General features: G+C 45.8%; 1 protein-coding gene across 1 annotated transcript in view; it reads left to right on the forward strand.

Annotated features, from left to right (window-relative positions):
* Positions 1-11,303, forward strand: part of Sos (Son of sevenless guanine nucleotide exchange factor) — a 34,480-nt gene that overhangs the window by 20,255 nt on the left and 2,922 nt on the right. The window contains exons 14-23 of the mRNA XM_084582220.1: positions 517-726; positions 1,597-1,731; positions 2,668-2,824; positions 3,458-3,559; positions 3,664-3,819; positions 5,522-5,704; positions 7,025-7,142; positions 8,213-8,382; positions 8,586-8,702; positions 9,212-9,431. Coding sequence (XP_084438346.1) covers positions 517-726; positions 1,597-1,731; positions 2,668-2,824; positions 3,458-3,559; positions 3,664-3,819; positions 5,522-5,704; positions 7,025-7,142; positions 8,213-8,382; positions 8,586-8,702; positions 9,212-9,431 — 1,568 coding nt within the window. The remainder of the gene's footprint in view (positions 1-516; positions 727-1,596; positions 1,732-2,667; positions 2,825-3,457; positions 3,560-3,663; positions 3,820-5,521; positions 5,705-7,024; positions 7,143-8,212; positions 8,383-8,585; positions 8,703-9,211; positions 9,432-11,303) is intronic.

Consider the following 11,303-nt stretch of genomic DNA (forward strand, 5'->3'; position numbering starts at 1 on the left):
TGTGGTGCGTGCTAGCTCCGGCAGGACAGTGAACAAAACTACTGTCACCTGCGTGGTGTTTCATCAACAGTTGGGCGCACTGGCCAAGAATGTTTTGAACACTCAAAACCGTATTTGCCACTTGGCAAAATTAACTTTAATAATGATTTTCTTTTCACTTTTCATGCCGTGGCTGTTAGTCATCCCTTCAACATTTCGTAACAAATGGCAGTAGATTGATTTGGTCTCTTGTACACAAGTACCGAGACATTGAAGAGGTCTGAGATCATGTGCGTATTTGGGTCCTACCTGTGAAATATATTTTTGTAAGGAGTTCTTTTCCAAGCGTCCAAGTTGCAGCCTTAATGTGTGAATACTGGCAGATTTTGTTGATTGTGTGTTTTCCTTTTGTGCCATATTGATATGAGTAGAACACGGCGCATGCTGGCTTAAAGCAACCATACATTTACAGCAGAATGGCAGAGTGGGGCAGCCTTATTATATCTTGTGCTGTTTGGGTACTGCTGCTGCCCACAGGTTCTCGCTGGAAGACTCAGAGTCCCAGGTGGTGCTGGAGGAGAGCAAGACCAACGCCGGCGTGCCCCTGATCCGGGGTGCAACCCTGCTCAAGCTGGTGGAGCGGCTGACGTACCACATGTACGCCGACCCCATGTTCGTGCGCACCTTCCTCACCACATTTCGCTCCTTCTGCCAGCCGCACGAGCTGCTCGACTTGCTTGCCGAGAGATATCCTTTGGTGCCATGAGGCACTTTTGTTTATTTTTTTGTGTAGCCCAACCTAATGTATGCCACGTATGCTGGTTCCTTCATTTTTGGTTTCACTGTGCTTTATTTTTGTTTAGAGGAAAGTCTGCGTAACAGAGCTGTTGACCATTGGTAGACGACACCTCTTGCCGCCAGAGTTTCGTATTGTGCAAGCAACTGTCATAACTGCTAAATTTGATGATGGTATTGTTAGGATATTTTATTTTTGCTTTGTTACTAGATTAGTTTCCCACTTAATGTTTAACATTACATTTTCATCTGCTTCGGCGTTAAAGGCAGCTCACATGAATAATTTGTGCACCGATGGTTCTCTTACGCAACATGATGAGCTTAACAGAACTGTGGGAGAGGGTTGCTCTGAGCCAACCAAAGCACTGCAGCCTCAGCTGTGCTGGTGCAGTGTAATAGCCACACTGTTAACTTGTATAAGAAATGCATGTGTTGTGAGAGAGACCCATCGTTTTCTGAAATCCAAGCAGCTGACTTCCGAAGGAGATGATGAGAACTAGTTAGACGCTCGTGCTTTCCCCTGACCGACCGCCAATTCTGGCTGAACACAGGACGTGCTGATAAAAGGTCATGTCATAACACCCCTATAGGTGTCCCTTAATGCAGTGTGCAAATTAATATGCTAGCAGAATGCCATGACTGCTGTGAAAGCACCTGTTAAGCCAAGCATTAGGCGGTCATGTTCATGTCACAGTTTACACCCCCCCCCCCCCTCCCCCTTTTTTTTTTATAGACCATTGCAATCGCGGCATCATAGCTTTGCATACAGCAGTGCTAAAGGACACAAATGTTGTGGCTATTTTCTTTAACGTGGATGTGTACGTTTGATATCCCCGAGCCCACTGCTCCACCCCTGGCGGAGTTAGGCGAAGGAGCAGAGGCAGAGGCTGCACGCAACCTGCATCGTGAGTGCCTCAAGCGGTTTCGCAAGGAGTACAGCCAACCAGTGCAGTTTCGGTAAGCCACTGCAGTTCAGGGACAGTGTTTGAAATGCTGCTCATTTCCTTGGCATTTTCTGGCTACACGTGTGGCTGGTGCAGTGGTAAGGAAAGAGACTGAGAAGATATTTTCATAGCTGTATAGTGTTAGTTCCAGGGAATGTGCTCTGAGCTGGTCATTCATACGGATTTAAATCATTAAGTGCTGCAAAGATGCAGAAAAATTTAAGCAGGTTACGTTAGCTTGTTGCTACAGTCGATCTCGAGTGTTTCGAACTCGAAGGGGATCGTGAAATAGTTCGATATATTGATATACGAAACATGCCAAAAAATGACCCTCTCTGTAACCTAGAAGCGTGAGTACGGTGCACCCACTTGCTGCAGGTGCGCCGACTCGCGAGGCTAACACAAGCGCACTCATGCGCCGAGCGTCGCCACACGCGAGACGTCAAAAAGGAGAGCACACAGGACGCGCTTTCGTAGGGTTCACTGTGGGTATGAGCTGGGAGTACGAGCCTTCAAACGGACTCTATGTTCAACTCGTGTAACGGGGTTTTACAAAGTTAGTGCAACGAGCAGATGTCAAGGGAAGCGCAGCCGACTCTGCTTCATGCGCTAAAAGGGATCATTAAAAAGCTGTTGGGAGAAGTGCCCCTTAAAGGGGCACGGCACTGGTAGTTTACAGTAGGGAAACTATTGCTGTCATGATATTATGAGAGCCACTAATTCTCACGCAGAGTAAAATGGATTTTGTAGGAAGTTTACACGCCTCTTTATTTTTTTGTGAACTGCATTTGGTGCGCACTTCTAAGCCAATGTTTTCATGAAACTTGGAAAACTTTATTGGAAAAGCACACGAGACTACTCCTGTTGTTGTCAAACGCTACAGAAGAAATTTGCAGGCTGGCCGGGACCAGAGCCTCGCATAATTGTGTTCCCAATTACCGTGATGCAGAGTGCTGAATGTGCTTCGGCACTGGGTGGACCACCACTACTACGACTTCGAGCGGGATGCCAGCCTGCTGGAGAAGTTGCGCGCCTTCCTCGACCGCGTCAAGGGCAAGAACATGCGCAAGTGGGTCGAGTCCATCAACAAGGTCATCCAACGGAGGGTCAGTATACACTACTGTACTTGAAAAATGTCTTCGAGAGGTCTGTGGAAACTAGATCAAAATAAAAGGCTTGCAGCCATAGGGCTGTTAGAGCCAACAGCGAGGAAAAGGTAGTGCACATGATAGTGTTTCCCAGTAACTAATGTCTTGCCCTTTGCTTCCTGACCACATGCTAACATTTTTGTTATCCCCTAAAGTGACGACACCTCCATGTTCATGTTGAACCTTTACAAAAGTCGTTTCCTGTATAGCAAAATCGCCTTTACCATGGTGGTTGAGTGGCATATGCATATGTCGTAGGGGCAGAAGTTCAGTGCCGCACTCAATACTTGGAACTATTTCAAGTCTTACGTTGTTCATCTTACCTGATAGTTCTCCCTAACACATTCATCATCTTAATGGGTACTTGAAACTTGACTGTATTTGAAAACAAAAAGCAGCACTTGGAAATCGCCTCATCTATTTGTGTTATCTCAGGAAGTGGAATCAGCCATCATCTGTGACCAAACTTGACATTTACTTTTTGGTGGGACACTTGTTCTGGCTTTTGGTGCAGTAGAACACTTATCTACTTGTTTGGGTTGTGTTGTTGTCTTCTGAAAGTAATCGGAGTGCTTTACTGCCCCGTAACAGAGCGAACAGCTGGACGAGCCCAGAGAGATCACATTTGAAAAGAGCCCGCCGCACATTGAATGGTACCTGTGTAACACTCCGGACAAGTTTGACATTCTGACGGTGAGTGAGAATTTGCACAGAGCATCATTGTCCCGTTTTGCCTCGATTGCAACTGGTTCATCGAAACCTGATTTGTCTTTTTGGCTCCGATCATCGTCTGACAGCTCCATCCAATTGAGATAGCGCGGCAGCTGACCCTCCTGGAGTTTGACCTGTACCGGGCAGTGAAGCCGTCCGAGCTGGTGAACGCAGCCTGGACCAAGAAGGACAAGCATAAAACATCACCAAATCTTCTCAAAATGATCCACCACTCTTCTAATGTGAGTCGATCTTAATATAAGTGCACTCGTTAACCATCAGTTGCTGTACACTGCCTTTCTTTGTCAGTCCTTGGATAGTGCATAACATAATGCAAGTGTTTTACTGTCTTTCTCTCTCTCTCTCTTTTTTTTTTTTTTTTTTTTTTTTTTTTTTATTTGGGCTTGAATGTAGCTGAGTGCTTTAGTTGTCTGTTTACGTACAGGGTCATCCACTCCCAGCTATAACATGGTCACTGCTTTCAAAGCAACACTGCGTCCAACCCAGGCGCATATCAAAACAAAGTGATGCAAGCGCAGAGGGACCTGGAAGTGTTGCTTCACATAGACTGCCAGTTAGCTTTACTGCGCGGACAGTTCGGACGTAATGGTGCTTTGAAAGCAGTGACCATGTTATAGCTAGAACTGGATGAGACTGTACATAATGCTGCTGCAACTATACTGGCTGCTATAAAGTGGTTTTGGTGACTGTGCTTCTTAGGCTCAATGTCGGCTTTTGTTTGTATTCGTGCTAGTCCTTTGATGTTGCACTGTATCAGATTTTTGTGGCCAGAATTTACGTGACACGTTTTGGCAATCAAGCTCCTCTTGTGCATTGCTTTGCAAAAACTGAGCGGTGTAATGGCACCAGTGCATCCCATAGCTTCTGCGCCACCTTTGCAGGCTCATTCTTCCAGCTGAAACAGTGTTGGCATGAGTAGCCGGTTTGTGTGCTGTGTGTGGTTGCCTACATTGGCATGAGCCATCGCTCTTGGCAGCAGCCTGGTGCAGTCTAGGTGTGTACCTATATGGGCAAATAAAACACATTTGCATTGCTGGTGACATTTTCAGCCCGAATAAAAATGCCGTTATTGCTCCTTGCTTCAAGATGCTATTTGTGAATGAAATTGTGACATAACCGGCACAGAACATGCATATCACAATTAGTTTGGGAGAGTCGTCCCTTGATTTTAATGACTGCCATGCACTTGCAGCTTGTCGTTGCAGGACACAATACATGAAACACAAGTTCTGTACATTGAAAACTTTTTTTCTTGTAACATAGGCGTATGAATGCAAAGGCATGTTCTAAATGTGCTACCGTACTCAACGCACTTGGTGAAAGCATGTTGGCAAGTGAAGGATTAAACCAGCTTAAAATAACAGAGCTGAATATCAAACTGCAGAACAATGAAGCAAACAAAAAGCTGCATTGTGTGAAGCTGGTATTGTGAGATATAAAGCCGTTTCTACACTAAGAACGATTTCCCAAAGTGATCTGTTGTTGGCTTGTGTTAGGTGCGCACACTTTTCAAACTGCTCCACACTGTCAAAATGAGACAAACCCACAGAAATGGGGCAGAGAGGGGCAGGTGCAGAAATGAGGTAATAATAGACTGTATTCTATTTGTAAACGTGACGCTTGAGAAGTTAGGCATGTATGGCATAATATAGCTTGCTCTTGGGCCAAAAACATTTGTAAGTGGTTGGTGTATCTTCGAGTTCTTGTAAGGAGCTGGTGTTTCAAGCAAACTTATGTTTTATTAAAAAGTTTTGGTTTCTTCATTACAAAACACAGGCATTACTTTTTTATATATTTACGTACTGCAATTTAATAGTGGATCCTTTGCGGGGTAGTTAAGCATCAAACATACGTAACGTACACACTCTCCAGGCAGTGAGCAAAAGTGTCGAACCGTGTGTTTTCGCTGTGGCCTTTGTGCAGTTCTCTTTCTGGCTAGAGCGGTGCGTGGTGGAGACAGAGAACTACGAGGAGCGGCTGGCCGTGGTGTCCCGCATGCTCGAGGTGATGCTGGTGCTGCAGGAGCTGAACAACTTCACGGGCGTCTTTGCTGTCTCCAGTGCCATGTCCAGCGCCTGCGTCCACCGGCTGGAGCACACCTTCAATGTGGGTACCCAACAGGCTTGATCATTTTGACAGGAACATGTTGGGGGCGCCTTATTGGGAGGCCCACGTTTTTTGAGCACCCACTTCGTACGGTGTTCGTTCTGCCTTTTGCTCAGTCACTCTCGGGTGAAGCACCTGGGAAAATGATCCTACCTCGTGCCAACCAAATATACATTAGCCATGGCACAGTAGTGTAGTGTGTACCGTAGTGTAGTGTAGTGTAGCATCCAGGTTATTTGTATCTGCATATAAACAGCACAAAAGCAAGACTAGGACGAAGAGACAATTCAAAGACGAGCACTTCGTCCCAGTCTGTAGATCACAAACTCTGTCAAGCTTCTGTTTTTTTTCATTGCCGTGAGTGGGTGAATTATCTATTAAAAACTTTGTGTGTCTTAGTCCTGCGCTGCTGGTTTTTTAGTTCAAGCTTTTAGCTTGGAGTCTTGGATTGCATTTTTCTGCATAGTGCCTCAGTGCTCATTCGCAGAAGCGTGGTTTACCTCTTATCATTCATACTGCTGATGATGTTGTTTTTACAGTAGGACAGCAGCCCAAAGCTGCACAAAAACAAGCTGTAGAGAAGCGCTGGTAGTGCAGGGGCTATGTGTAATCTCAACATTACCTAGTGGATATTAAAGGCTAATATGCCAAACGAGTCATTGGGGTCAAACAGTCTGGTGTATCATCAGCTTCAATTTGTCGCATCTGTTGGTTGGGGCAGGAGAGAACGGTGAGGTCTGTTTAGGACTTACAAGCTAGGGTACAGTCATGCCGCGCAGACCAGAATCCCACAGCTGACAACCGAGGTGCAATGTGCGGAAGCACAATGACCAGGGTATTTAGGGATGAAGGTTGCCTCGTAAGCTTCACCATATGTTACTTGACAGCAGGTCAATGAAGACAGAACATGACGGATGGTGGTGACATGATTTAGTCATGTCAGTGGGCCTAGTGCGAGCATTCCACCTGTCCCACTGTTCACTTCTTTGTCTTTCTCATCCATTATAATATTATATAGAATACAATGCCACATATTGCGGGGCAAAGCATTATACATATCGTGCATCATGTATGCATTGTGCCAAAGCATCGCGGACAGCTTCAGAGACACTGAGAAGCATCCATTTAATAGTAGTAACTCTGCTGGCTCAAACTACATCTGGAGAAAAAAAAAACCTTCGAAGGATTCTTTATGTATTGTCTCTTCATACTGAGCAGATTTGGCAGTTTCCATTGAGTCTTTTTGGCACACTTTGTTGAATGTGCCTCTCCTGAGTGGCCCTTGCCAGGTTCTGAGCAGTCCTGTCTGTGTTCGTGCAGAGTATCAAGTGCAATCTAAAGAAAGCGCTAGATGAGGCATTCGACCTGTACTCTGACCACTGCCGCAAGTACCAGGAGAAGCTGCGCTCCATCAACCCACCCTGTGTACCCTTCCTCGGTGAGTGACATTCTCTTCCCTTCTTCAGGCAGCGTCATTCGACTTTGACGAGTTGTTCACATCGCATCATGCGCTGTAATTTTTTGTCTTTGAAGTGGAATGATTCAAATCCTTGGCAGGTGGCTAAGGGAGTGACAGCGGGGAACAAGAGCCATTTTAAGTGGCATTTGTTTTGTTTAGAGACACAAAGAAAGAAAAATTTATACACACACACATGTGTGCATACGCACATATGCACAAATAAACATTGTCGACGTGTTCACATAGCTATGTAGTCTAAAAGGATGTCATCTCCTTGTTTATATTTCAAGCCATTTGTTACAGTACTACACTTTTGTTTAGATGCAATAGTTACTTTGCTGGAAGCTTAGTGCGGAAAAACAGGAACAATATAAACACTGAAAACGAGACAAGACAGTGTTTCTATTGTCCCTGTTTCTCTGCGCTAAGCTTGCAGCAAAGTTCATGCACCAACTAGCCTGCAAGAATGTTCTGCCAATAATTACAATGCAGCATGTGTTCACAAGAGGTGCAGTTTTAATTAGGAACAGCGTGCACTACTTACTAGTGCATTCTTGAATGCTGAGAAAATTCCAAGCCTTGGCTGTCTGTAAGGGCATTGGATATGCATCCTTGTTGCTGTTGTCTTTAATGCGGGAATGCTCAGGGCTATGCATGAGTGATTCAGTTTCTCTCTCTCTCTCTATCTCTCTCTTTGCCCACCCTTCAAACGGAACAGCACAGTGCATTCTTCATCTTGATTGCATAACAGCGCAATGTGGGGTTCTCCATGGATTATTGTCATCATCATCAGCCATACTATACCCACGGCAGTGCGAAGGGCTCTCCCATATTCCTCTAATTAAACTGGCCCTGTGCTAGCTGCATCCTCTTGACCCCTGCGAACCTCTTAACCTCATCCACCTACCTAACTTTCTGCTGCCCCCTGCTACGCCTTCCTTCCTTTGGTATCCGATTTGTCGAATTATTGTAAATGTGTATTTATTGAAGGCTGCCTGGAGAGTCTGACTGAGGCATGGGAATGACAATGTCACTGCCAATCCGTGCAGGCATGTACCTGACGAACATTCTGCACATTGAGGAAGGCAACCTGGACTTCTTGCCCAATCATGAAGGCCTCATCAACTTCAGCAAGCGTCGCAAGGTGGCAGAGATCACGGGCGAGATCCAGCAGTACCAGAACCAGCCCTACTGCCTCACGGTCCAGCCAGACATACGGGTGAGACAGTCATAGCTAATTTTGGAAGGCATGGTTCATGGAACGGGGCGGCAATGTGAACCACACAAATTTCATGCAAGCTTATGGAAGTGGATTGGAATGCACTGTCTACTTTTTTTGTTCTGATTTGGGTCGATGGGAAGTCATGCCAGATATGTGTGGCTTCAAGGTGCCTTCCCCTTTTTTTTTTTCTTTTTTCTCAGCAATTTCTAGAGAACCTGAACCCCCAGGGTGACATGACAGAGAAGGAGTTCACCGACTACCTGTACAGCAAGTCTCTGGAGATCGAACCCCGGGGCTGCAAGCAGCCGCCCAAGTTTGTGAGTGCTTTTCTTTTTCCTTTTTCTTTCTTATACCATTGTTCTAAGCGCTATGCAACGACTGTGATGAAGAGACTTGGACATGCGACCTCGATAATATCTTTGCACTCGGCAGAACAGGAGTTAATTAAATAAGCTGTTGAATTGAGCATTGGCGTAGAGCCGCAGTGATCTACAAGTTGCACATTTTTGATATTGCGTAACTCTGATGGGTGGTCTCTTTCTCCGACATCTTGCTGGCAGAAGACTAGAGAAGCAGTTAAACATTTTTATTGCTGTTCTTTTTCTCTGTTCCATATATGTACATACCATGTTTCTCAATGTTCTAAGGAAATGTGTATAGCAACTGGCCTTGCAGAAGCCACAATAGAATTCAAAGTAAGGCTGATGGTTACTGTGTGGCTACTGTGTAACTACTGTGTTGTGCCTGTATCATAATGTTTGTGTGCCCGTCTTCTGGCTCCTGGGTGTGAAGTTGGCCAACTTGTGGCCGTTTCCTCTTTGTGCAGCCCCGCAAGTGGCCCGACTTGCCCCTCAAGTCCCCAGGCATCAAGCCACGGCTCACCCGATCAGCAGGCAGTCACCAGGTGCTGCCCAGCTGGGGTGGTGCCCCTCCGGCCTCTGAAGGCGAAGACGCCACGCCCCCCACCAGCCCTTCCACTCCGCTGACGCCCCCCTACGTCCAGCATAGTGACTCCAGTGTGTTTGCCCCGGTCCTGATTGGTGCGGGTAAGTCCATTGGATTGTGAGGGGGAAGCACTCTTTCGTCACTGCTTTTTTCATTGTTTTTGTTGTTGTTGTTGAACCCGCATTGTAACAACAAGCAGCAGCATTCTGTTCTTAGTTAATTATTCTGTTTGACTCAAGCATTCCAGCGGTGTTCTATATAACTTTGTATATCTTTGTGCAGCCCACAACGCTTATTTGTTTGCACATGAAATGAGAGCAAATGGGAGAGGTCAGCTCAAGATTGTGAGCCAAGTTGTTTGTCCATGCAATGATGACGAATTGCTAAAGTGTTCATTAGGAAAGTACAGAATTATATTTCTTGAATGCATTGACTTCTCTCAGAGCAATTTACGTCACAAAATGCTGAAGTTACTTGCGGTAGTGGCACCAGGTTTGATCCCAAACTTCTATTTATTTTCTTCCTCTAGAAATTTATTCCAATTTGAGGCGTTGATCTTTACGCAGAGCTGAACTATTTGTGGCACCAAAAAGTAGCTTCAGAAGAGTTACGAGTAGTACTCGTTCCTGCCAGAATGCATCTAGGTCTGTGTCAAATAATTTTGTATGCGAATTCATTCTGCTCATTGCTGAAAAAAATATACTAATTGAACTAGTTGCCGTTTACCTTGCTCGCTTGTGCTGCCAGTCACTTTTGCCGGCGAGCAATAGGTACAATCATCAGCAGAAGTGGAGAGACCACGGCTTTGGCAGCAGGAGCAGCTGCGGATGCTCACTGCGTCGCCGCCGTCTCGTGCCCCGCGTTAGCTACGAGTGTTCCCCGATGACGCAAAGCTTCAGCCTCACTCTCACGTGTGAGCTTATCGGTCTTTACAAATTTGTAGTCCAGCATTCGGTGAGAGTTTCAACAAACTGGAGTGCTCATTGCTACATGTCTAGGAATGGCGCTGTATATGACAAGCACCCTGTCAAGCAGCCGATGCGTTGTCAGTGTTTGGGGTGCGATCAGCGATGAAGACCGCTGTAACGTTTCAGCAAGAACTGTTCTTCTATGAGCATGGTGGCCCTTTCAGTGGTAGCTGTTCATCTTCCAATACGATCGGCGCCCTGTCCGAGCAGAGCATGTCGTGGGCACACTGCTCAAACATCTGGGAATCCGCACGCGAGAGGGATTACCAGCAGATGGTGACCGAATCTCTATCGAAAACATTTCGGGGCTTATTAGGATGCATTTGGCATTCCGGGATCTCCACACGGCTACGTTCAATCAACTGCAGACAGCCATACAAGGAGCATGCGAGACATTTCGCACTCACCACTTCGTCGTGGCATCATTTGTGTGATCTATGTAAAGCCATGCAGCGCGTGTATTTGCCGTCAAGGGCGATTTCACAAAGTATTAGTTGCATGTCAGTACAGTGGAGTCCACTTATAACGATATTGAAAAAGCCGAAAAAATCTATCGTCATAACCAATTATTGTTATATCTTGACCGGCAATAAAAAGGAAAAACTAACAAAGCACACACCTACAAGGGTCACCCAAAATGTAGGTCTCCAGTACTTTTATAAATCGAAAGAAAGGTTTATTTTAAGCAATTTACAAATCACTTAAAAGGCAGACCATTCTTCTACTTTTCCACATAATCGCCGTTGCGGTCTATTCATTTTTGCAGACGCTGGGGCAATTTTTGTATGCCCATGTCATACCAGCTCGCCGCCATGCATCCCAAAACACAGTTGCCATGACTTTGCCGGCAGACTGCGTTCGCTCGAATTTTCGCGGCTTTAGTGAGGAGGATTGCCACCACTCACGTTATCCTTGGTCTCAGGTGTGAAGTGGAATGCCCAGGTTTCGTCACCCTTAACAATAGAATCCAAAAAGGTGCCTTTTCATCTCTATAACGCCGAAGAA

This window comes from Amblyomma maculatum, chromosome 10 (genome assembly GCF_055883805.1).
Source record: "Amblyomma maculatum isolate TAMU_Amacu chromosome 10, ASM5588380v1, whole genome shotgun sequence".
Lineage (NCBI taxonomy): Eukaryota > Metazoa > Arthropoda > Arachnida > Ixodida > Ixodidae > Amblyomma > Amblyomma maculatum.